This window comes from Venturia canescens, chromosome 6 (genome assembly GCF_019457755.1).
Source record: "Venturia canescens isolate UGA chromosome 6, ASM1945775v1, whole genome shotgun sequence".
NCBI classification, from domain to species: Eukaryota; Metazoa; Arthropoda; class Insecta; order Hymenoptera; family Ichneumonidae; genus Venturia; species Venturia canescens.
The window spans coordinates 15,744,464-15,767,519 of record NC_057426.1 but is presented as its reverse complement, the minus strand read 5'-3'; the positions used below and the strand labels follow the sequence as shown (position 1 = coordinate 15,767,519).

Genomic DNA, 23,056 nt, shown 5'->3' with positions numbered 1-23,056 from the left:
CGCAAGTGTATATATATCCCTTAGAACACGCGTTTTGAGAGTGACTCTTTCATATAAGACCCGTGTTAAAAATTCTAACTTTCACTATTTTTTTCGTTCTTAAATGGTCGATGACCCCATCTGAAATTTCGCACATGTCATTATTGATAATCTAACTATGAGATATTAAAAAATTATTTTTTTCTTCTGCGCAGACATTCGCGACTATGAGCCTCCTTAAATGTTATGACACTATCACACCACCAGTTTTACCACCATTCATGCTGATTTTGGGCTCATTCAACAGAGAATTTCTTAATTCCTCTCCAGTTCAATTTTCAAAACCTGAAATGACTCATGAGCTCCGTTCATGAACGAAATGGTATTTCAATTTTATACCTCCACCACCGCGGATCGTTTTATTCGAAGAGTAGTCCATAAGAATCTTATGTGCCGACTTTAGTGGGGACATGTCCCCAGCGTTAGTTCTGAAATGCGCCGGCGCTAGTGGCGCGTTTCACTCTCGCTCTCACTTCCTCCCGTAGGCTTATATGCAGGGGACATCATGGCATCTTTTCTGCTCTTACAGCTGTTATGTGCTGGGGACATAGGGCGTCCTTTTTGCTCTCATAGCTGTTATGCATTGGGGACATCATGGCATCCCTTTCGCTCTTATAGCTTTCTGCACTGAGGGCGATTTTTCTTTCTTCTCACATTTTTTAAGATAAATCTTTTTCATCTTAGGAAAAAATTTATTTTTTTTTAATTCTTTCAATTCGAAATGAGTATAAGCTGTAAACGAAGAAAAAAAAAATTTGCTCAGTGCAAGAATCGAACCCAAAATTTCTAGCTACGGTTCACTGATCATAACCACGACACTACCATTAAACTGTAAACTTTTTATCACAAAATGTACATTTAAATTGTGAATCAACGCTTACTATTTAAATTGAAATAATTTGAATAGAATTAATACGGACATATTGAAGTCTCTTTTAGGCTTCAAAGTATTATGTCAAACATTTTTGGCTTGATCTGATAAAAAAAAAAAAACATCAAAAAAATAAGGGCTCGAACTCTCGCTTGACGACCCGATCCCATATGACGCGAGCGGAATAAACACCGCAAAATGACCAATGACGTCTCAGTGCGAACGTCACGCCGTCAAGCGATGGATTGAGTAGCAGAAAGTTTGTCTTCAAGCCACCCGTAAGAACTGGACTTCTATGTACGTCTGAATTCGTTGACGAAATGAAATGGGACAAGTCACGTTTCGTGCAAAGGACATATGTCCAAATGTATTTCGGACTCCAAGCAACTAGAGCGTACCGAAGCACCCGATTTTAATCGCCTAAATCAGATCTCGGGATTGAGTGAACGGATTTACTTGTAACAAGGAAAAAAATTATCACCAATTTTCAGATTTTTAACTGCAATGGTTTGTCCGTGAAAACGGTTTGAAAAACACAGTGACGTCATGAATCGATATATTCGCGTATATAAGAGTGCGACGGGGCTCGCGCTGGCTTTTCTTTTACACTCTCGTTTCTTGATCATTATACGATTATACGTTCAGGGAGTTTGAGAGTAGTCGGTCAGCTGAGTGGCCAAGATCGGTGAGCCAATCAGAATGCGCCGAAGCAACAACTCTACTACCGCTATATACTACGCCGAAAACGTATACGTATATGTCAAACCCATCACGTGTTTAGTAACTTTTGCATAATTTGGAATCCGTGTGCAAAAATTTTTCTCAGCAATTACGCCACCGATTATAATGATTTTGGGCGCAATCGAAAGAGAATTTTTGAATTGGCTTAAACTTCAATTTTCAAGTTGCTAAATAGCTTTTGAGCTTCGTAATTCAAACAAATCACATGCCAATTTTACCCCCCTCACCGTGACTGTTTGATTCAGAGAAAGTAAAGTTTCAGCGAGAGCTTCGGGCCAGCAGCAGACGACAGGGCTGTCAATGTACTTGTTCCGAGACTCTACCGAGACTCTTGATACCTCACATTTATTTTCGCATGTGGAAAATTCAGTCTCGCATGGGTCATACCCACTCGAGATTATTCGTTCGAAATTTTGCTATCTCGAACCACTCGAGACGTCTCGAGAATACCGCGTTTCTCGACTCGCATATGATCGATTTGCATACGATATCTCATGCGACATCTAGGGTCGTTTGACTTGAGAATCGGGACCCAGGGCTGTTAATGTACTTGTCCTCAGACTCTGCCGAGTCTCTATATCACGTTTGGTATAAGGTTATAGAGAGAATAAGAATGGCGAATATAGACTTTTTCAAATTTATTAATTCGCAATAATCAGGTCACAAAATTTTCTATCATCCTATTTTTATTAAACGAAAAATATGAATCTTTCCTTCAAAAATAGAAATTTTTTCAAGTTAGGCCAATCTTAATTAATGTTGATCTGTGGTCAAGAATGTAAATTCTTCTCAAATAATAAAGATTTTATACCAAAAGTGAGCAGAAATGTAGACACACCATCGAGTGTTTCTATTATTATTAATTCCCTCAGAATCCAGATCCAGAGGTGATTGAAAATCACCTCTGTTTTTTTATTATTCCTAATGCTCTGGCTCATTTTCTAGTGGATTAGTCCCATTAAAATTTTCTTCATTTTCAATGCCTTTCCTTGTCATTGAAAATATTCCATGATCCTTGGACAATCGATCAGTTCGTGTCAGAACTTCGTGACGAAATTTTTTTATCAAATGGAGACTCTCGTTGTTGAAAACATCGCGTCGTTTTTTGATTATCGAACCTCGTTTTGGTAAAAAGATCTCGGATTTGGACGTTTCGAATCTGAAAATTGATCGTAACTGTTTATAACCATAAGGGTCAATACATTTTCAATATTATATATGTAAACAATTATTTAACAATATGAAGGTGTTGAAAAATAAAAATAAATATTTCCTCAAAACGTGACTTCTTCCATCCGTAAAGTAGAAATTATATAAATACTTGTAAAGTTTTGAACTAATTTTCATTTTTAACATGATTTTTTGGAAGTAACGAGTGTTTTCGATGTAATAGAATAATCGTACCTTGAAATTATAAAAAATATTTATCACAAACCGAATTGATTAACCATTTTTGTCCTACTACGAAATATAGAAAAAAAAATCATAAAAAGATGGAATTTTAATTTTGGGTTTCTGTAACAACAGTGACAAAATATAAAACGTAGTGCTTAAAACGAAATATTTTGAATTTAATTTGAGAAAAAAAATATTTGCAAAAAAATTGGTTGTAAATTTTTATTGCTTAAGGTAGTTCGTGCACAAGACAGTTTTCTTAAAAAAGTTTTGAAATTTACACAGAGTTTAATTGGGTAGTCGACTGATACGCATATCAAATTTTAAAGGTCAAAATGTCAAAAATCGTTTGTCTTTCAATGTAACGAATGAATTCTTCGTACGAAGTTTATGAAAAACGTATACAATAACAGTGAAGTATGTAATGAAGATCTGGGAAAAAATTCGAGACGTTTGTCTTACTAGTAATAAAGATATATTACGTTAAAGATTGAACGAAATTGGTAAAATGAGCCTCACATTTGCTTATTTCGACATTTTGTTTCTTCTTGGCTTGGGCCATGCTTGTCTTAGCTTTCTGTTTTTTTTAACAATTTTTTTCTTGATCGATTTCTCTTTGTGATTTCCCTTTGTGCTCTCTGAAGCGATTTTTACATAAAAAACTATAGTATTTTAGCTACGGACGAATGAAATTTCGAGTTCAATCAGTGATGGATCCCCGTTCAATTTTAATGGTTTATAATTTCATTTGCCACAAAAATGAGTTGAAAAAATGTATTTACAATTTTTAGTTAATAACTCTGACATTAATTTAGAGTGATAATATCTTTAATTAGGAAGAAAAAATCGACCCAATTTAGACATCCATAAAATACGATTCTATATACAGGCATGATCTACTTTAAAAATTTACTTTTTGCGATCTCCGTGTATTCGTTTTTTCAATTTTTCAACAAAATCCTCATCGCTTTCGACTGGCGATCTCACGGTAGAATTTTGAAAATTTACTTCTCGAGTCGTGAGTCTAGTTTTTGATATGACTTCTGAGCAAATTATACTCTTAGGTCTCATTCCTTGTGGATCGTAGTAAAGATTATTGGACGTTGTTATGTCTTTCACGTCATTTCCATTCAGATTTACGTCCAACTTGAAGAACAATTTTTCCTCGCCGACATTGGTATTTTGTAAAGTTGTCGATTTTGGGAAGTCTTCCAAGTTCTTTTCATCAATCATGATTAGTACTCTTTATTTGGTTCCCGAATAAAACCATGAGCTAACCAAATTATTTTATTGATATCCTGTTTTGCAACGTATACAATCAGTGTTCTAAAAAAGAAAATAAATTTTATTATTGAACATTTCCCAAAAAAGACAAGATATTCAAAAGACAAGAGAGAGTTCTGTTGAGAAGGAGCTTGACGAAGATGGTTAACCATCCTCGACGATGAAATTTCATCGTCGATAATGGAGGTAGGGATGATGATCTCAGCCTCGCGAATTCGAATACGCTAGAAAAGGCGCATTTGTCAGTAAACATCGCTGGCCGCTCCATAAATATTGGTCGTGTTCAACATCTTCAAATAGTACAAATTGCCAAATTTTTATGTATATCAGGAAAAATATTACGCATAAATTTGATAATTTTTGTTAATTAATATATTTTTTTACAGGTTCTACATCGAGAAGATGATTTCAACGATTGTCTGAGACAGAAAATATATTTATTCGAGTATAAAATAGGCTAAGCTATATAACCAGAAAAATATTTAAGCTACGAATAAAATGCATTCTACTTTTTTTATAGAGAATTATATGAACTCGAATTTTCATAATAACATTCATCCCGATCATATACTAACGGTTATACTCAGAAATAACGGAAAAAACTGGGTGGGTGCGACTTTTTTCAAGATGGCGGATCAAGCCTTGGAGGTAGAGGTCAGACTTGTATATCCTCAGAAGTATGCCAAAATAAAGGTCTCCACCAATTTATAGCTTTTTACCAGTTATTATTTATTATTTTTGCTAATTTGATGAGCTACTTGAGATACGCTCAATGCACACGTTCCGATAAAACAAAATAACGATAAAATAGGGGGTTGCGAATTTACATTTTACAAAAACTTGTACATAATACTTGTTTGGCAATGGCTAGATTTATTAAACGACATGCATTGAGCCCAATAATAGGCAACGTGTGTAAACCGTAGACCTCTCCTCGCGAAAGCCAAAGAAGTAGAAAAAGAAGATTCTTAATTTCGAATAGGAACAAAAATCCAGGTGCCTTAGTTATATTAATACAATTTTTTTTATGACGCAAAATAAAAGATCGTGATAAAAAAATTGATATCTCAATATACCCTTGTGAGATCCTTCTGAACGTTCCAACTGGGACAATATTGAGCAGAGTTATTCTTCTCACCGCTACAGATACATATATTTTTCCAATTTATTCATTTATCCGAAAGATATGTGCCTCATTTTTTTTCGTTTGGTTTACTTAAAACTTTTCTATTCTCAAACTCAAATTTCAAAACAAAAAGTACGTATAAAAAATACGATGTACACGATGTAAAAGCATATACGAAACCAAAAGCATTTGCCCCTCTGCAGGGTTTTTCTGCGCTAAAATCAGCGCACTCTAGTAACGAATTGTGGAATCATCATAATTTCGCTTTCTTCGTTTGTCGCTTGGAGTCAGCATTGGTCACAAAACAGATCACCAGGGAGCAGATCACAACCATACCATGCAGTTAACCAGTGTCTTCGAATTGAAAAATCCGCGCGGTGTGAAGCTTTTTTGAGGTTAAGATCCGAAATCTTTTTCCATCAATGTTATTGTTAATCATTTTTATAGAAAGCATCAATCATCCTCATATTCTCACGTTCGTCATAAGTGAAATACTTCTTTATATTGGGAAAAAATAACTGATTTCCCTGGTTCAAATCAACCGGCAACAGCGGAGCAAACTATTTTTTTTATTATTTATACACTGAAATGAGTGTTACCGGAGCAATTCTTTACACCAAAGTGCGGGAAATATTGCCTGGACTCCCATCGCGTATTACACCTGAAGTATTGAATAAAACTTGCGACGATTCCATCGCTCAACCCTTTTTCAAGTGGTTTTGTTCTAATGTTGGACGAGACAATTATCTGTCGCCTGAAGATGCGAGATTGTGAGAATTTAAATTTGACAATATTTACGTTCATCAATTAAATTCATAATTAGTATCATAAACTACACATTAAAACTAAATAAACTACATTTTAAATATTTATCCAAATGATCTGAATCTAAACACCAGAAAAATATTATTGTTGCATTTTTTGTGGCAACTTGAGAAAAAAGAACTGGTTTTTTTCCAGTTTCCCCAACAAAATTTTTGGTCGAACAAAGTGATTAGATTTTTCATAAAATATAATTTCACTGTTGGAATTTGTTGAATAATTATTTTTATTACAATATTAAAAACAAATAGGGAAAAGCACATAAAAAAGCACGGAGATTGGTTGGATGGAGAAGAACTGGATTCAAAACTTGCCCAAGCAATCAAAGACTGTCCAGAATTAGTGCAGCTTTTGGATGTTGATTCTGCTAGATGTACACGACTTTCTGAGCAGCTAGAAATTGAAAAAGATGCTTACAAAGAAGATGCAAACTATGTTCAAACTCTGGAAGAAAGTTTGAAAAATCTAAAGTAAATCTACTTTATATTGTGAAAAAAACTTATTTCAAGAACTGAATGACTTTCCAAGGCAGAGATGTTTTGACAATATTTTCCAATTAAACGATTTTGATTTTTGTTATTAAATCTAGTTCAATTATTGGCTTTCCAATCATTCCTAAATCATACATCGTTTCTTAAATGGATCATTTTTCAATTATAAATCCAAGTTAACAGAATATATATTTTAAATTCACAGAATAATATTAATTTTCTATAGAAAAATTTTAATCAACAGAGTTAAATACTTTCAGGGGGTTGGGACTAAAACTCGATGATGATATGGAATCTGAAGAATTGGGGCTGGAAAAAGATAGAATAAAGCATAACAAAATATATGTAGACTGTGGCAGTGCTCTTGAAGAGTTTGACTCGTGCCATCGTTTATTATTTCATGACCTTGAATCGTTGCTTCAAGTTTATACAAATACAACTGAAAAGGTAAAAGAAAAATTCTAGATTTTGAAATTTCAATATTCAATATCTACGCTATTTTTGATCATTTTGAAAAAATATTGCCAATTGTTTCACGGTCAAATTCGATTTCAGCTTAAATTAGTTTGCACTTCTGCAACGATACAATGAAGAATTTATTTCTTTGCCCAGAAATCCTCGCCCGTTATTTGGACTCAAGTGCCTCTCGACATTTTCATAAAACAGATGGATATATACAACGAATATCTTGGAATTTACGTAAAGCGCCATTTTGGTGGTAAAGTGGAACAAGCTGTTGATTCTGATTATGACTCGCTTATGGAAGACGTGAAATACCAATGCTACAATGAAAAAATTCACGAATTATTGAGTTGCCAAACGAAGTAAGTTCGAAAAAGAAAGAAAGACTGTATAGCTGTCAAGAAATTAACTTATATTGAAAAATTTACTTTAGATTTTCTTTGATTTTAAAAATTTATACATTTTTTTTCATATTACAGTCTCATATCGTCGAAAATGGACAAAATAAATGCCAAGATTGAAGAAGCTGCAGGCGTTGCGATAGCTGCCCATGCAGCTAATATTTATAACAACAGTGGTTCGATTATTCCTCAGTCAGAATCGGAGATTCAGTGAGAGCTCAGTTTTAACAAAATTTATTTATTCTTTTACAAACCAAGTTCATTATTAGATCATTTTGCTAAATAAATGTCGAGTTTATCACGATAAAACGTTCGAACCTCTAGAAAAATGAAAAAGTTTATCAAAATGAAAATCATTCTTAATTCAGTTGTTGAATGAAATAAATTTGTTTGATTTAAAATGATCAAATTTTAGAGCATTAATGCATAAGCTTCAAACTGCAATTTTCATATTTATTTTTTACTATATATATTTATATATTTATTCATTATATAAAATATAGAATTTTTATTCTTTGTTTTGGGGTAAGGATGGAAATCGCAACATTAACAAGCAGACGAGAATTTCTCGAGGAGAATGAAGAATTGATGCGTGAGCAACAATTGTTGGAGCTCGTAAGACAATACGCGAGGCTGGTCTTAACGAAAATGCTCGTGAATGATGGTTATGCGAGGGTTGAGAGGTGGAAACACCGTTTGGCGAAACTACAAACTTTGCGAACTCTCACTCGCGAACGAGGACACGGATATTCAGATTTACTTTCTATGTTGATGCAACTTCAGCTTCGTTGTCTCAAAGAAATTCTTGTATTTATTGCAGATGGTCGTTATTATCTTGCCACTGAATACAGTCTCTCGTCAATGCGATCTGTAAGTGGTTTTCTCGTAATTACAAACGATTTATCTGAAATAAGAGGAAAAAGATCATTTCTCAATATATTTTTGTCGGAGAAATTTCGGTAACACTCGCGGATAAATAAACATGTTTCTTAGCATCAAAACTTTTGAGATGTAAAAATCTTCTATGTGCGTATTTAGATAAAAATCTGGATAATTCATCCATGTGAAACTACGTTCACTTTAATTTCCGGCAACGATCATTTTAAAGTGTTAACTATTGTTTCGACAAATTATTCCGTGACTGATTTTCTTTCATTCATTATAATTTTGAAATAGATTAAATGCTTGTCTCAAATCGCACGAAATAAAATTTTCCATTTGTATAATCCATGATAAAGGACTTTTATCGATAAAACAATTTATAAACGTCGAAACTTTTCATGCTATTGGAGACAACAATCAAAAATAAAAAATTTCAAATATATTTCGATATTGATACAGGAAAGTATGAAAGAGGAACAAGCGAAATATGAGGCTATTTTAAAATCACCACCGAAGGAAAGAAATGTTTTCAACAAAGTATTGATATCGTTACTTCTTGGTGCGGATAGCAATCCCGACGACTTGAGCGTAGCGACTAAACAGTACGATGTGCTGGTACAGGAAAATGAAAAACGGAAAAAAGTTCTTTTGGGTATTCTACACAATGCAAGAATCACTAAGTTGAAGCAGCTGTGAGTTTTTCTCGCCTATACAGGAGCCAAAACGATTATAGAATTCCCTTCATAATTTTTCACTTCTGTAACAAACTTCTACACTTCGCAAAATTTTCTCGGAACAATAGAGAAAGTAAACCGTAGAATAACACGGAAAAAACTGTAGAATTGTTATGCTCTAATATTGAATAATCATATCTAGTCAATATCAAAATAATTCATAGAAAGTTGAGAAAATTCAATTTTTCAGGGAAGAAGAAATAATGTCGATTTATGATGAAGAAAAGAAAGGTGTTACAAACAGCTTGAAACCAACTTCTTACGAATTATTGGAACGCCTCGACGAAGGTACTAGACATGTTCGTGATATACAGGAACGAGTCACAGAAGTTCGAGCGAAAATCAAAGACATGAACGTAAGATTAAGATTCATTGCTGAAATTTAAAAAAAAGCCTTTTTTCAAATTAATTTATAACATTTTTGTCCACAGAGAAAAACTCTGGACAATTCCTTCGAGCGTGATACAACAATAATGTGGCAACGTTTCCTAACAGATCCCGAGGAATTGCAATCAAAGTACGACGAGGCTAAGAGAAAAGTTGAGAATTCACATTTTTCGGTCACTTCAGAAATGTAAATGATTCAAAATTAATTTTATTCTCTATGAATGATAATTCTTGAAATTATATTTTTTCGTTAGACTACGCAGGATCGAAGAACTTAATCTCATCGGTATGCTTACAAAATAAACGAATAAATTGGAATTGAGATGTTTGTAAGAGCATGTGATAAAATAATCTATAAACATCTTTTTATTCTTATTTTTTAGAAATCAGTCCAGAAATTATAACCTAAGCTGCGGAACCTTCTTTCGTATAGTCGATCTCGCGTTATCAATTTAGAATATATAATTCCGTGATACTGCAACTCTTGAATCAAAAATTGTGAGCTTTCGGGTCTGGAATATCCAAACATTAGTCATTGATTCATAATAAATTTAATATTGAAATTTGAAAAAAAAATTGATTCTCAAAATAGAAAAGAAACTTATTATGATAATACAAAGAAGTCATGAATCAAATAACATTAATCTACAGTAATAAATTCAATGAAACATTCTTAAATAGAGAATTTAAGAATCGAAAAGTATAAAGGAACGATTATATTTAATTTTTTTACCAGTTACTAGATTTTTAGAGATTTTTGAAAAAGCTAAGATTTTTCTTAGCAAATAGCGGTAGTATTTGTCCACAATTGCGTCGAAATTAGTCATTGAATATTGGAAAACTAATCATTTCTATTTTCGACGTGACATATCTGTGACGTTTATTAAAAGAAAAGAAGAGCATCCGCGTCTGTCTGAAAAAATTTACAAGAAAAGTATACACTAATGCAAAATCATTTGGTAGTGATTTTTGATCAATTAAAACGTTTGTTTGAAAATCTTAACTATAAACTAGTATATTACGCACCTAGGGAGGGAAAGTAGACTACTTCAAACCGCGGGCAGAGCACACGATTTGAGGTAGTCTAATTTCACTCCCGCGGAGTGTATACTATTTTTCATTACACAGGCACCGAAAAATCAACCTTCCGATTTCGGAAAATTGAATTTCGGTGCATGTGTGGTAAAAATTAAATTGAAACATTCATTGATGTTATCTCCAATTTTTTTTAATGTCAACGAGGTTTAATTAGGATCCAGTCGACCAGTCAATATTACCGTTCGAAAATTGCGCGGGAAGTTCGTTTCTTTATTTTCGAAATTGTCTATTTAAAAAATATTGTTTTAATCTACTAATGAACGCAGCAACAAATAAAAGATTTGATTTATTTCAACTTATTGTTCGTGCAGTTTTTCTTTTATTTTTATCTTTCGTTGATATTGTATTATCGATCATCTTTTAAGGTAGTTCATGTACGAAACGATTTTCTTAAAAAGTCTTGAAATTTACACAGTTTTTCAATGGGTAGTCGACTGAAACGCATATCAAATTTTAACGAGTTCGTCTTATTGATTATTTAGATAAACGTGTTTATAAGTATGAAGAAAAACCGGGGGGTATATAGGGAGGGACCATGTGTAAAAAATCGTTTATCTTTCCATATAACGAATGTTCGTTTTTTACGAAGTTTATGAAAAATGTACACAATAACAATGAAATACTAACAATGAAAGTCTGGGAAGAAATTCGAGACGATTATTGTCTTACTAGTAATCAAGAGACTCTGTAGAATCGTCTCGGGACAAGTACCCTGTCGTCTGTTGATCCAAAGCTCGCCGATACTATAATTAAGAGTATGGATCAGTCGACTAACCTCACTTGGAATTTTCGAAATCAAAATTCTTTGAGACAGTTTGATCGATTAAAAAAAGGCTCTGTCAGCCTACGCAGAACGATGGCAAAAATCGATTGACAGAGCCTTTTTTTAATCGGTCAAACTGTGTCAAAGAATTACGATTTCGAAATTTGCAACTATCTCTCTCGCACTCACGGTTGCGGTATACCAACTCGAGTTTTTGAAATTGAAACTCTTTGACATCGTTCATCCGATTAAAATAATAAAAATGTCATCGTACGCAGCACGATCGCAAAAATCTGATGACATTTTTATTTTTTCGATCAGACGAACGATGTGGAAAAATTTCCTTTTCAAAATTTGCAGCTATCTCTGTACTGCATGCTAGTCAAATGAGTGCTAAATTTTCAAAACGCTTTTAGACCAAGTTCAACGTACCGATTAACATTATTGTTAGTAGATATGTATTCAAGCATATCTTATTAACGTGAAAAATATTTAAAATGATAGTTTTGTAAAACTATTAACTGATAGATGAAAATTTCCATGACGACACATTTTCACAGGTATTTTTCAAAAAATCCTCTGTATTTTTTAACCGATTTTATTGCACCAAGTCTCATTTTGTTCCTCAACTGATCCTCTACGAATTCACCACGTAGATTTTCCTTTAAAATCATTCCTTCAGAAATTATGAATGAAAAAGTTTTTTCACTTAATGAAAAATTAGCTGCAATAGTGAAACGATCAAGTTAAAAAAAAAAACAACTACACGGTGGATTCATAGATGACTAGTTGACGAACAGAATGAGACTTGTTGCAATAAAATCGATCAAAAAACGCAGATAATTCTTTGAAAAATACCAGTGAAAATGTGTCAGCGTGGAAATTTGCATTTATCAGTTGATGGTTTTGCAAAACTAGCTTTTTTAATATTTTTACATCTTAATGAAATATGTTGTAATACAAATCCACTAACAATACATTTAATCGGTACGTTAAACTTGGTTTAAAAGCGTTTTGAAAATTTAGCACTCATTTGACTAGCATGCAGTATAGGAGTACCTTAATTTCTATAAATAAACCAATTCGCGGGGTTACAGTAAAATTGGCATGTCATTTCCGCGCCTTACGGAGCTCAGGAGATGTTTCGCAAAGCGTACATTCGTTTGGACTCTGATTTTGCTCTCAACAAACATGTTGCTTCACAAAGTTGTCAAACTTTATGGAGCAACATCCATTTTGCTGGACCTAACATACGTTGTCTTCAGCCTTCTCAACATTTTCTCCTCCAATGTGATAATAATTTTTGAAACCTTGTTTTAAGAATTTTTTGAGTACTTTTTTACAAAAATATCTAAATTCGTATTACTAGTATGCAGCAAGTCTCTGTGAACCTTAATATTTCTGTGAATCGGCATGTGTGGCAATCATTTAACTTTTTGGTTCCGACATATATGAACTAATAAACTCATTACTGAAGTCTTCAGCTGCTCATTTCTGAATGGGTCTAAAATTGCTGTCTTCGAAAACCGATGCACAGATGAATCAAACAATTTTGAATTCTATTGGCATTTAAGTGCGTTGTCTTTTTCGCTGTCCTTTTTTAATTTTGGCATAATTGATTTGAAGAGTCATTGGTGCTTCATCTGTTAGTATCGAAATGTAGATGATTAAACCGGAGTAGATACCTGCAAACCTTATAAATTCTGTGCATTGACATGTATGCTAAGTACACTTCCTATCTTGGTCATGGTAATGAAGATTTCAAAAAATGCTACATAAAGTCATCGGTGACTCATTTTTGGATGGCATAAAAATTTATTATTTCAGGATGCAATGTATGTAATGAAAAATAAGTCTGTTGGTTTTGATATGCTTTATACTTTTTCTTTCTCCGGTTGGATCTTGTCGGCTATGTGCAAATTTTAAAAATTTTGTGCATCGATACTTGTGCTGAATATTTCCACCCTGCATTTCTGGCTATGGTAACATGAATTGGAAATAATACTACAAAAAGTCATCAGAGGCACATTTTTTAATGATATGAAAATTTCTAGCTTCAGATTACGATAGATATATCCGAAAATTGGCAATTCTGTTAGATTTCATGAGCGTTTCATGTTCTCCTCTCTCTCTCTCTCTCTCTGTTGAGTCACATTCTGGAAAAAATAAAAAATACTTTAAAAAAGTAAAAAAAGAATGCGACCCTAGTTTCGAATGATCTTTACTATATTTTCAGTCAATTAAAAATTTACTTCCCCATTATTTATTGCTTTGATAACAGAGTAGGTTATCATAATAGAAAATAAAATTGGATTATTCTAGCATAGTCAAGAATAGCGAATGAATTTCGGTAATAAATAATGTCAGAAACGTGAAAACATAAACGGAAAACTGGAACATTTCAAAAATTCACAGCTCACTAATCAGCTAAAACCCATTCTAAAAAAATTTTCAATGTTTGGGTATAGAATGAGGTATACATTCTCTGATAACTTTAAGCCATTTCATTGAGTTTTCATAAATCAAGTAGCTTCGAGAGATTGTGTATTAAAAGGAACGTGGTAATGTGTATGCAATTACAGAATATACCTAGATATAAAAAATTAGAATCGTATTAAAGCCGTCCACGAGAAAAATTATTGCTATGGCCCCGTTTAAAAAATGCGGGAAATTTTGTAAAGATGGTAATTTAAGTAATTCAACCGGATTTTCATTTGGAGTGAAAAACTATTTTTTTCTCATAAGTAGAAGGTTCAAGAAGAAAAATGCCGCTTTCATACAAATCTTTAAACCACATAGAGTTCACATGAAAAAATCATGGAAATGGCTTAAAAATGACTTTTTAAAAATTTCAAAAAATTCTACAGTATCATCAATTTCATGAATTGATTTCAAATTTAAAGGATCGTCTTGTTTCATTACTTATTTTTTGGGGAAAAATCGGCAGTCAAATCGCTGATCCAAGTGCGCAAGTGTGGTTGAAAAGTAGTGGATCTGCCCATATATATGCATATACGCTGATATATTTACATACCTCGCGGTGAGGTACATGCCTCTCTCGGATTCGTGTATCGATTCGTCGTCGGATGGGTTGGTGAGTTAACGGTTTGTTTAGACGAGAGCGAAGGAGGCAGATGGCGCTGTGCACATGCGCCCCATAACCAAAACAATAATAAATGTGGCGAAAGAGAGATAGAGAGAAAGAAAAGGTTCATAGCTGCCAGCAAGAACGGATGGCAACGATCCTCTTTGCAATACTCGCTTGATTCCTTTGTAGCCTATAGCTTGGTGTTGAAACGAAATATATTCTCAAAGCCTAGTTGTGTCGTAGTCAAACGAAAGCAAATGAACTTGTATTCATTCAAAAAGTGTTTCATCAGCCATCGTTCCTCTGTGCGTGCATACCTGTGTGGTCGTGTGTGCCTGCGAGTTGTGAATTTGAAGTATACACTGTGGAGTCTGCTCGGCATAACAGAGTAGCAAGCGTATATCGTTATAGTGTTTTGTATCCGCTCGCTTAGTATAGTGACCGTTGTTGTCGCACAGCATATTCCATAAAGCTTCGCGACCTCTCCTCTCTCTCTCGCTCTCTCTCAAAAGTGGTTACAAACGATTGAGTTTGATGTATTTATAAAATAGTGGAAAGCAATCATGGAAATCTTGGGGCAATAAATTCGAAAATATTTTTTCACCTAAACTTCCTAGAGAAATTGTAAAATATTTTCAATACGGGTTTTCCATTATTGTGTTTTCCAGTCTAAGCGCGCTTGTGTGTGATTATCAGCAGAAAATTTCGGTTTATTTGGATTTTCCGAATTTCACAAACACAAATTGTTTTGTTGATAAAAACGTTGAAGTGGTGGTGTAATTATTGAGAATCGGTGAACCACAACAAAACTGAGCAAAGGGGACAAACGGTGTTGTGGTGGGGAGCGTTCCGAGAGTCGGGTGAGCGATAGGCATCAAAACAATAACAATGCCGGTGTGCGTGCCAATCGAGTGAAACTCTGTTGCTTAGTGGTGGTAGTCTGAGACACCACGTCGACCCGCAAGAAAGGTCTCAACAGTGCTCATTTATACAGTGAAGTTCGTTCCGAGAGCCTTCTCTTTTGCACGATCCTAACTTTCTGTGGCAACGAGACACGCCGTCGATTTCAAGATCCACTTATACATACTTATTTAAACGCGTTTTTATCTCGCTTTCTATCCATGCTACTTCTTCCTTGCCGAGTATTTTTGAACTGCTCAAGAAGGTCAATTTGATTACATCAATGCACTTTGTTTTCAATAATTACAAACAGTCGATAATCTGAAACGACACACGGTGTTATCACGATAATAGTGAAAACAATTTTAAATAAACATTGCACATACAAGTTGAACGAGCAGATTCAAATTCATCATTAATTTCGTGATACAAATATATGTTTATAAATAACATATATATCTATATCAACGGTTTCGCCTGGTGAATCACGCGCTTCGTTGATTACGCATTGCCCTCACTTAGCTTTGTGTACGCGCGCGCACATACATACACGTGTGTGTTGCGTAGCTTGGTTACGTGCCCACGGACGCATAACGCATCGGTGTGAGTACTCGTGTTTGGGTTAGTGCTTCGTTCGCGGGAGTTGATTCGTTGTGACGGGTTTTGTCGGCTCTGAGAGAATCCGTGAAGAAAACTGCGACGGAATAAACGGCTTGTTCAGCCAAGCATCATCAACCATTTCTTGTTTGTATAATTTCTTACATCGTTATTTATCTTCCTCGAATTTTCGTAAACGGATTATTGTGTTAAGTGTTTGCTGGTGTGGTGATGCAACATCGAGATGAAAAACACACGAGGAAGCCATGAGTGATCGTAAAAGTGTATTGATAAATAAAGATAAAGACCAGAGTAAGTCGCGTTTGGAGTCCTTGTGAAATTTTTCCGTTGATTCAACTACAAAAAAAAAGTAGCAGGAATTTGGTCGGAAGCTTTGTTACCGAGCAACGATATATTCGTACGAAGTTAAGGCAGTTGAATGAAGTGGGAACCTGCTTCGGTTTCGAGCTCGTCGTGAGAGACAAGAGAGCAAGATAGAACGAGCAAACACTGAACCAAAGCTTTTGTTGTGTTCCCGTCTCTTTCTCTTTCTCTCTCTCTCTCTCTCTCTCTCTTTCGAGAGAAAGGAGTGAGTGATAAAATCACTAACGGTTTATTTACGTTTGCGTTGTCGTAAATTCGGTAGAACTAAAAGTGGTGTATTTTCTAGGCAACATACAACTTAAGCAAGTAGTAAAATGCCGAGTGCCGAAGAAACAACTTATCTATTTAAAGTAATGCCGGAAACGACGCAGGAGTTTATAACGCGTGACGTTGATCTGCTCGTATCACAGATTAAGGAGAACTTAAGGCTGTCCAGTCTCAAGGCAAAATCCAGCATTAGCCACAAACATAGACCATCGCCATATCACATACCATCACGCTCGTGGGCCGAACCCGGTAACTGCGAGATATGCGGGACGAAGAATAACAACGGTACAACACAAGAGCAAAGGCATCACCATCTCCATAATCATAAAACAAATACAGCAACGAGAGACGACGATCCTTACGAATTGTTGCAAGAACTTCTACGGGAAGGCGGACTTATCAAAGAAGCGGTCAAAAGACTCCGAACGAATTTCGACGACTACGAAAACTCCGGGGATGAAATGGCTGACGAAGAGGATGGCGACGATGACGTCGGCGAGAGCATCATAGAACGGCAACGAAGACGGAAGCTCCAACAACAACATCGAGTCACAACGGGATATCGGAGAAAGCCTTATTTCTACGATTCCGAAGACGATCCTTTGGCACCTGTATACGAACCCCTTGATTTGTGAGGAGGACTGCAGTGACGTATTCATCTCGTAAGCCCCAGTCCTCCGTCCCTTGGTGCCCCTGAAGAACTAAAATTCTTAGTTATAAGTATACTAGCTATGTACATTGGAAGATTTAATCAGATAGAAAAACCATTTTTACTTAGTTGTTGGCGATGGGTTATAATGTGTAAAAAGGGCACCAATGTCAGCAAACGGTAGAACGACCATTGTTTCATGCGAATGCACTTGGATTTCAAACTATTTCAACCAAATCGGTTTGAATGAAATCAAAATAATTTGAGAACTAAATGGTAGTTGTTTCAAACAATGGTCAACTCCACCGATTGACGATCATTGAGAGTCTCATTAACACGGTCAAGATATGAAATTGCTGTTAAAAATTTTCTCTTATTACGTGTTTGTACACTCAACGTAGTTCGACGTGTTTCCATTCGCGACAGTACGCGTTTACGGACAACTTATTCTCGTATGTAAACGATCGACCCTCTATTGTGTGTCTTACGCTCGTCCGGTTGGTCTACGTGCCACGAAATTATTACTTTGAACCCGGCGTTTGTGAAACATAATGCTGACGAAATACCTCGCGAATCCCTTATCCAGTACATAGGCAAGGGATTTCGGTGAAACATTTTTTTTGCTCGCCCTACCGCCAATCGTTTTCGCATTGGCGTGAATGTGTCAATAGAAGGCTTTTTTTACCGTTTTACTTGCAAACTGATGTCCATAACGAAATTCGTGCGACTCAATATATTTACTCGTATCGAACGAACGGGTCTTGCTGTTTGACGATATGGAAACGGATTACATTTCCTACAAAAAATCAATCACTGCGCTTTTGAATGGTCAATAGTTGTTTTTATTTATTTTTCATTGAACTGTTATTGGGAAACGATGATTGTGTCATGAGTTTACAAAATATTTTGTAATGTTGCTACCTTCGGTGAAAGATTTTCTTTTCACTCTTTCTCTCCATTTATTTCGTTGTCGCCAATCGATGATGCTGAAGTTTGCAACGTTGGAATCTAACGAAATAAACGATATGAACATTTTTAATTCACCAATCTAGAGTCGCGGTAGTGATTCAAAGACAAGTACATTTATGACGTCGCTGCCAGAGACTCTTTACAGGAGTTTTTTATTTCACGAATCATTCGGATCGGTTGAATAACTGCGAATTGCGAATTAGGAAGGGTGAAAGATTGGAGAATTACAAATTGTTTTTTTCTTTTCTGGCAAACCTCAGCGTTATGCCAGTCCATCATAAACACGAAATAAAAATAATTCAGACTTCAACGAAATACCTTTCGCAAGTATCAGTAATTATTCATTCATTTTCCGGAAAAACACATTATGCTTACATTTATTGGATTATGTATGGATACAAGAATCGCAGAATGGCGGCACAGTAAAAACGATTAGTGAGAGAGAATTACAAGTCTCGTAAAAGAGTATGGATCAGTCGACTAACCTCACTTGGAATTTTCGAAATCGAAATTCTTTGACATAGTTTGATCGATTAAAAAAAGGCTCTACAGCCTACGCAGAACGATGGCAAAAATCGACTGACAGAGTCTTTTTTTAACCCTTAATAGTCACACGGGGTATATTGGACCCTAGCCGTTTTTCGACCGACGATACCAAATAGAAATTTCGAGAAAATAGGACTTGGTGGTGCCCTCGGTCGATAGTTCGAACCTTTGACAAGAGAGCCTCATCGTTATTATTTAAAAGGGCCCATTAGTTCAGTTTTGGTAGTCGATCAAATCAGATTGTGTAAAAATCTGGGGTCCGATCCACCCCAGCGTGACATTACTACCTGAAAGCGTGCTTTCTCAAGTTTATAGAAAGAGTTGATTTTTTTTTTTTTTTAATTGAAAATTACGATTTCTACATCAATTTTTGTGAAAAAAGTCATTTTTTCTGCATTCTTTTCTTTGACATTTTTTTTAATATTAAAAATAACACGAAAAGAATTAAATCGGTATGGTCGTTTCTTAAAGGTTCAAAATACATTGCAGTATTTTTATTTTATTTTATTTTTTACAGTTTTTCAATTATTTATTGTCCCCCAAAGTGAGTGGGGTACCTTGAACCCCGTGTGACTATTACTCCAGAAACTTGAAGTGTGACTAGTATAAGGGTTAATCGGTCAAACTGTGTCAAAGAATTTCGATTTCGAAATTTACAGCTATCTCTCTCGCACTCACGGTTGCGATATACCAACTGATCCATCCTCTTAATTCGGAGATCCATTCCATTTTCAACACATACAAACACGAAGCAATTTTAAATCTGCACACGTCTCCATAGAGAACTCGAAGGAAACATGGACGAATAAGAGAGCTCAGAACGCCGATATACTAATACGCACTCTAATTAACCGGGAGCCGGGTTTTCTCGAGACAGGAAGATTATAAAGAATTCGTCTTTAGATTAAAGATGTTAGCGATATCTCCCGGTCAAGGAACGCGTTCAAAATTGCACATGTAGAATTCAGCGCGCAGGCCAACCATTCAATGTACCTATCATCCAATGATATTGGATACGTGGGGCCACGTACATGTCAGTAATAAATTTCACTAATCGAGTGAATCTAAAGCACTTGAAGCAAGCAAAAGGAGGAAACCTAATAAAATACAGTCGTGATCCACTTTCATTGCTCTGTTTTTTAGCCTTGTTTTCCGTGCTTATAATTATTTGTACAGAATTGGGAAACCACAAACGATTAAAATACATGTTCCATTTATACTTTTGCTTAAATAAAACGAATGTTTTTTCCAAAAAATTGTTTCAGATGCATTTATATTTTTTATTTAACTAGTTTGTAATTTTTTTTCATCTAAATATCATTTCGAGAAAGTAAACAAAACATTACCAAAAACATCAAAGTATGACAGGAAGTTTATATTGCGATACAAATATTAATTCGAAAGTTCAGTTTTATAACTATGATAATGCGAACGTATTTAGAGGCAAGTACCGAGTACAAAACCATGTGCATAATCACGCTCCCTAAAATAACTAAGAGGGAAGAACCAACATGTATTTGAACGTTCCTATGAAATCAAATGGAGAAAGACGGCTAAGAGCAATCTTCAATTTCCACGGCGTAGGCTTGATATTTTTTATAACACATTTTTAATTCAATCAATCGAAGAATGATATATCAATAGATTAAGTTCAAACTTTGCTCAGATGTTTTTATTTGCCTGTCTCTGCTTAACGTAAAGCGTATTTTATTAACAAACGGCCTGATCGCATTTTTATATCAACGCTCAAACTTCCCCTCCCTACTCTTTTTCTCTGTCTGCGAGATAAACAGAACGTTTAAATGTTTGTTACATAAGTGTGGTAGATCTTTCTAGGCGCGAGGAAAACTATGATCTCATTTAGATTTTTTTGTTCTGTTAAAAAAATAAATGAACAACAAGAAATGCACCGGGAAAAATAAAGAAGAAATGTCGAACGTTGAAAATTTAAACGTTGAATAGATGAAAGAAAAATGGGTTCACAGGGGCCTATTCGACTCGTTCTTGATAGCCCAGTTAAAATGTAGAAATGGAGTAACTTTCGAGCAGAAATCTGAAAATTTGATCTATGACTAATTTGATGACGCTGAATTGATTGGTGTAAATTTTTTACGAGTAATCCCCGACAACATTGAAAAAATAAGGGTTGAAACTAGATTGAAAAAATATTTGTGTTGCCGTTTTCAGATGTCAAAAATACATAAGAAAGCAGCCTATTCATTTGAAAAAAATTGAAAAATTAACGAAAATTAAAAAAAAAAAACATTGAGCTCGAGATAAAAATCCTCAAATTTCAATGGCTTGAAAACATATTAAAATTGTAGATAATTCGGGTTTTTTCGATTACGTACGCTCCAACAGGGTCTAATCAAACTTTCCCGAAGAATTTTTTTTTTTTATTCATTAAGTGTGAAAAAAGTGCGATTGAATATATTAACAAAATACGGGTTGAGAACCTGTTTTAGAAAGAGATGCACTATATTGCTTTACCGTTTGCACTCATAGGAAGGTTCTCTCTATCGTCCAGTGCATGCGTAGGTGGTATACGGTAGGCTCGGAAGCAAAAATGCGTAGCGTCTGTGTGAGTATGTGTGCGTTTGTTTTGGTTTTCTAAAGCACGCACAAGCACGTTGCGTAAACCACGCGTGCGTACAACACACTTTAATATGTGGGACAGAGTTGTATATCTATCCTTCATCTTTCTATACATTCCCAGTGATTCTCGATGTACCAAATGATGCATGTCTTATAAAAACCATTTTTCTCACTTGTTTTTCAAATATCAGAAATTAATAGATAGAAATATTAATCTCTTATGAATTTTTGCCGTCCGAAAACGTTGATACAAGTATTTTTCCAATCGAGTCGATAGTTTATGAGTTATACGCGTTTTAAACTTTAAATTCTTATTTTTCAATGTTTCTGGGGGTTGATTGCAAAAAAAATTATACCATTCGATTCAGCGTCATCAAATTAGTCTTAGAGCAAGTTAGCAGATTTCTGCTCGAAAGTTGCTCTATTCCTTCATTTTAACTGGACTATTGAGCACTGTAGTTTTCCACAATCGCTGTGCATGTTTTAGTGCATAGTTAACCTATAAAAATCATGAAGTATCGGTTTCTTCGATACGTTAGATTTAATTAATTTCTTCATTCTAAGCAAGTGAAATTATTCTTTTTTGTTTGCGTTTCTTGTATACATGTTTCTGTATGAATGACGTGTCCATTTTTGAAGTATGTGCTTCATATCATAATATAAAAACATCTAAGAAGATTGAAATGTTATTCCCGACACGAATTTATTGCCAATTATGTATGCGGGAACTAATGGTGATTCACAACGAAACCGTAAATATTGAGGATGACGGTACACGTAGATAAAGACTTATGCTGGATCATGAAAACTTCACATTTAAAACGCCTAGCTATTGTCTCTATGATCAATATTTTCGATGGATAATGTTGAAAAAAGAAAAAAATTCAAACGTTAGGATTATGAGGTAAAGAAATTTTTTTAATTTTACATATGATTACCGATTGGAACTATTGTTCACTATAAATTATGTGACAATTATATTTTTCGTCTTTCGATTTCATTCATTGCGTACCTTGAAATGTGAGTAAATATTATTTACAATCAGAGTGTCTGTGCGCGCGTGCGATGAGAATGTTCAACGATGTATTTTCATTCGTGATTTGTGCATGAATGAACATGCCATTTTACCTAAGTTGTGACCCCGACCATTTTTAATCTTCTCATTGTTTTTTTTTTTTTTTTATAAAATAGTACTTTCTGAAAGGAGTATCCACACCAATTTTTACATTTTTATCTCTTCTTTGTCGAAAGCTATAATTTTCGAAAAAATGTGGGTTTTGGAAGTTTTGAAAACCTTTAATTTTAAATTAACAATGTCAATGTTTTTCTTCTTCTAAAATAAAATACATTTTTTTAAAAGATGAATGTTATTTTTATTTTTTCCAAATAGTTGGAGTCTCAACTCAGGTAAAATGGCGTGGAATGCCTCATATACATTACTTTATCGATATAGAATGTTTAAGAAAAACTATATCTTGTTGTGATCGTCGAACCTGCTTCTGAAATAGCTTGTTCGACATGTCTATAATTACAGATTTAAAAAAATATACAAAGTTCAAACCACA

General features: G+C 34.6%; 3 protein-coding genes and 1 long non-coding RNA gene across 6 annotated transcripts; 2 read left to right on the top strand and 2 right to left on the bottom strand.

Annotated features, from left to right (window-relative positions):
• Nucleotides 1–2,272: 2,272 nt before the first annotated feature.
• On the bottom strand, nucleotides 2,273–5,624 carry LOC122412527 (uncharacterized). Its single transcript, XM_043422116.1, has 3 exons — nucleotides 5,407–5,624; nucleotides 3,960–4,372; nucleotides 2,273–2,810 (listed from the first exon to the last, which is right to left on the bottom strand). The coding sequence occupies exons 2-3, from the start codon at nucleotides 4,277–4,279 to the stop codon at nucleotides 2,573–2,575; spliced, it is 558 nt and encodes a 185-aa protein (XP_043278051.1). The 5' UTR covers nucleotides 4,280–4,372; nucleotides 5,407–5,624; the 3' UTR covers nucleotides 2,273–2,572.
• Nucleotides 5,625–5,799: 175 nt separating this feature from the next.
• dgt3 (dim gamma-tubulin 3) lies at nucleotides 5,800–9,996 on the top strand. 3 transcript variants are annotated; one of them, XM_043422110.1, is made up of 9 exons: nucleotides 5,800–6,226; nucleotides 6,530–6,748; nucleotides 7,030–7,216; nucleotides 7,382–7,593; nucleotides 7,711–7,842; nucleotides 8,163–8,502; nucleotides 8,974–9,206; nucleotides 9,439–9,604; nucleotides 9,680–9,996. In XM_043422110.1, exons 1-9 carry the CDS (start codon nucleotides 6,045–6,047, stop codon nucleotides 9,824–9,826), a joined length of 1,818 nt encoding a protein of 605 aa, XP_043278045.1. In that variant the 5' UTR covers nucleotides 5,800–6,044; the 3' UTR covers nucleotides 9,827–9,996. The 3 variants fall into 3 exon arrangements, with proteins under 3 accessions (XP_043278045.1, XP_043278044.1, XP_043278046.1); XM_043422109.1 differs by having other exon boundaries at nucleotides 8,157–8,502; XM_043422111.1 differs by lacking the exon at nucleotides 6,530–6,748 and having other exon boundaries at nucleotides 8,157–8,502.
• Nucleotides 9,997–13,510: 3,514 nt separating this feature from the next.
• Nucleotides 13,511–14,625, bottom strand: LOC122412528 (uncharacterized). The gene is made up of 2 exons (XR_006261374.1): nucleotides 14,531–14,625; nucleotides 13,511–13,652 (listed from the first exon to the last, which is right to left on the bottom strand). It is a non-coding gene; the product is annotated as an uncharacterized lncRNA (long non-coding RNA).
• A 155-nt stretch (nucleotides 14,626–14,780) lies between these two features.
• On the top strand, nucleotides 14,781–23,056 carry LOC122412526 (GSK-3-binding protein-like). The gene is made up of 2 exons (XM_043422115.1): nucleotides 14,781–16,670; nucleotides 16,752–23,056. Exon 2 carries the CDS (start codon nucleotides 16,780–16,782, stop codon nucleotides 17,365–17,367), a length of 588 nt encoding a protein of 195 aa, XP_043278050.1. The 5' UTR covers nucleotides 14,781–16,670; nucleotides 16,752–16,779; the 3' UTR covers nucleotides 17,368–23,056.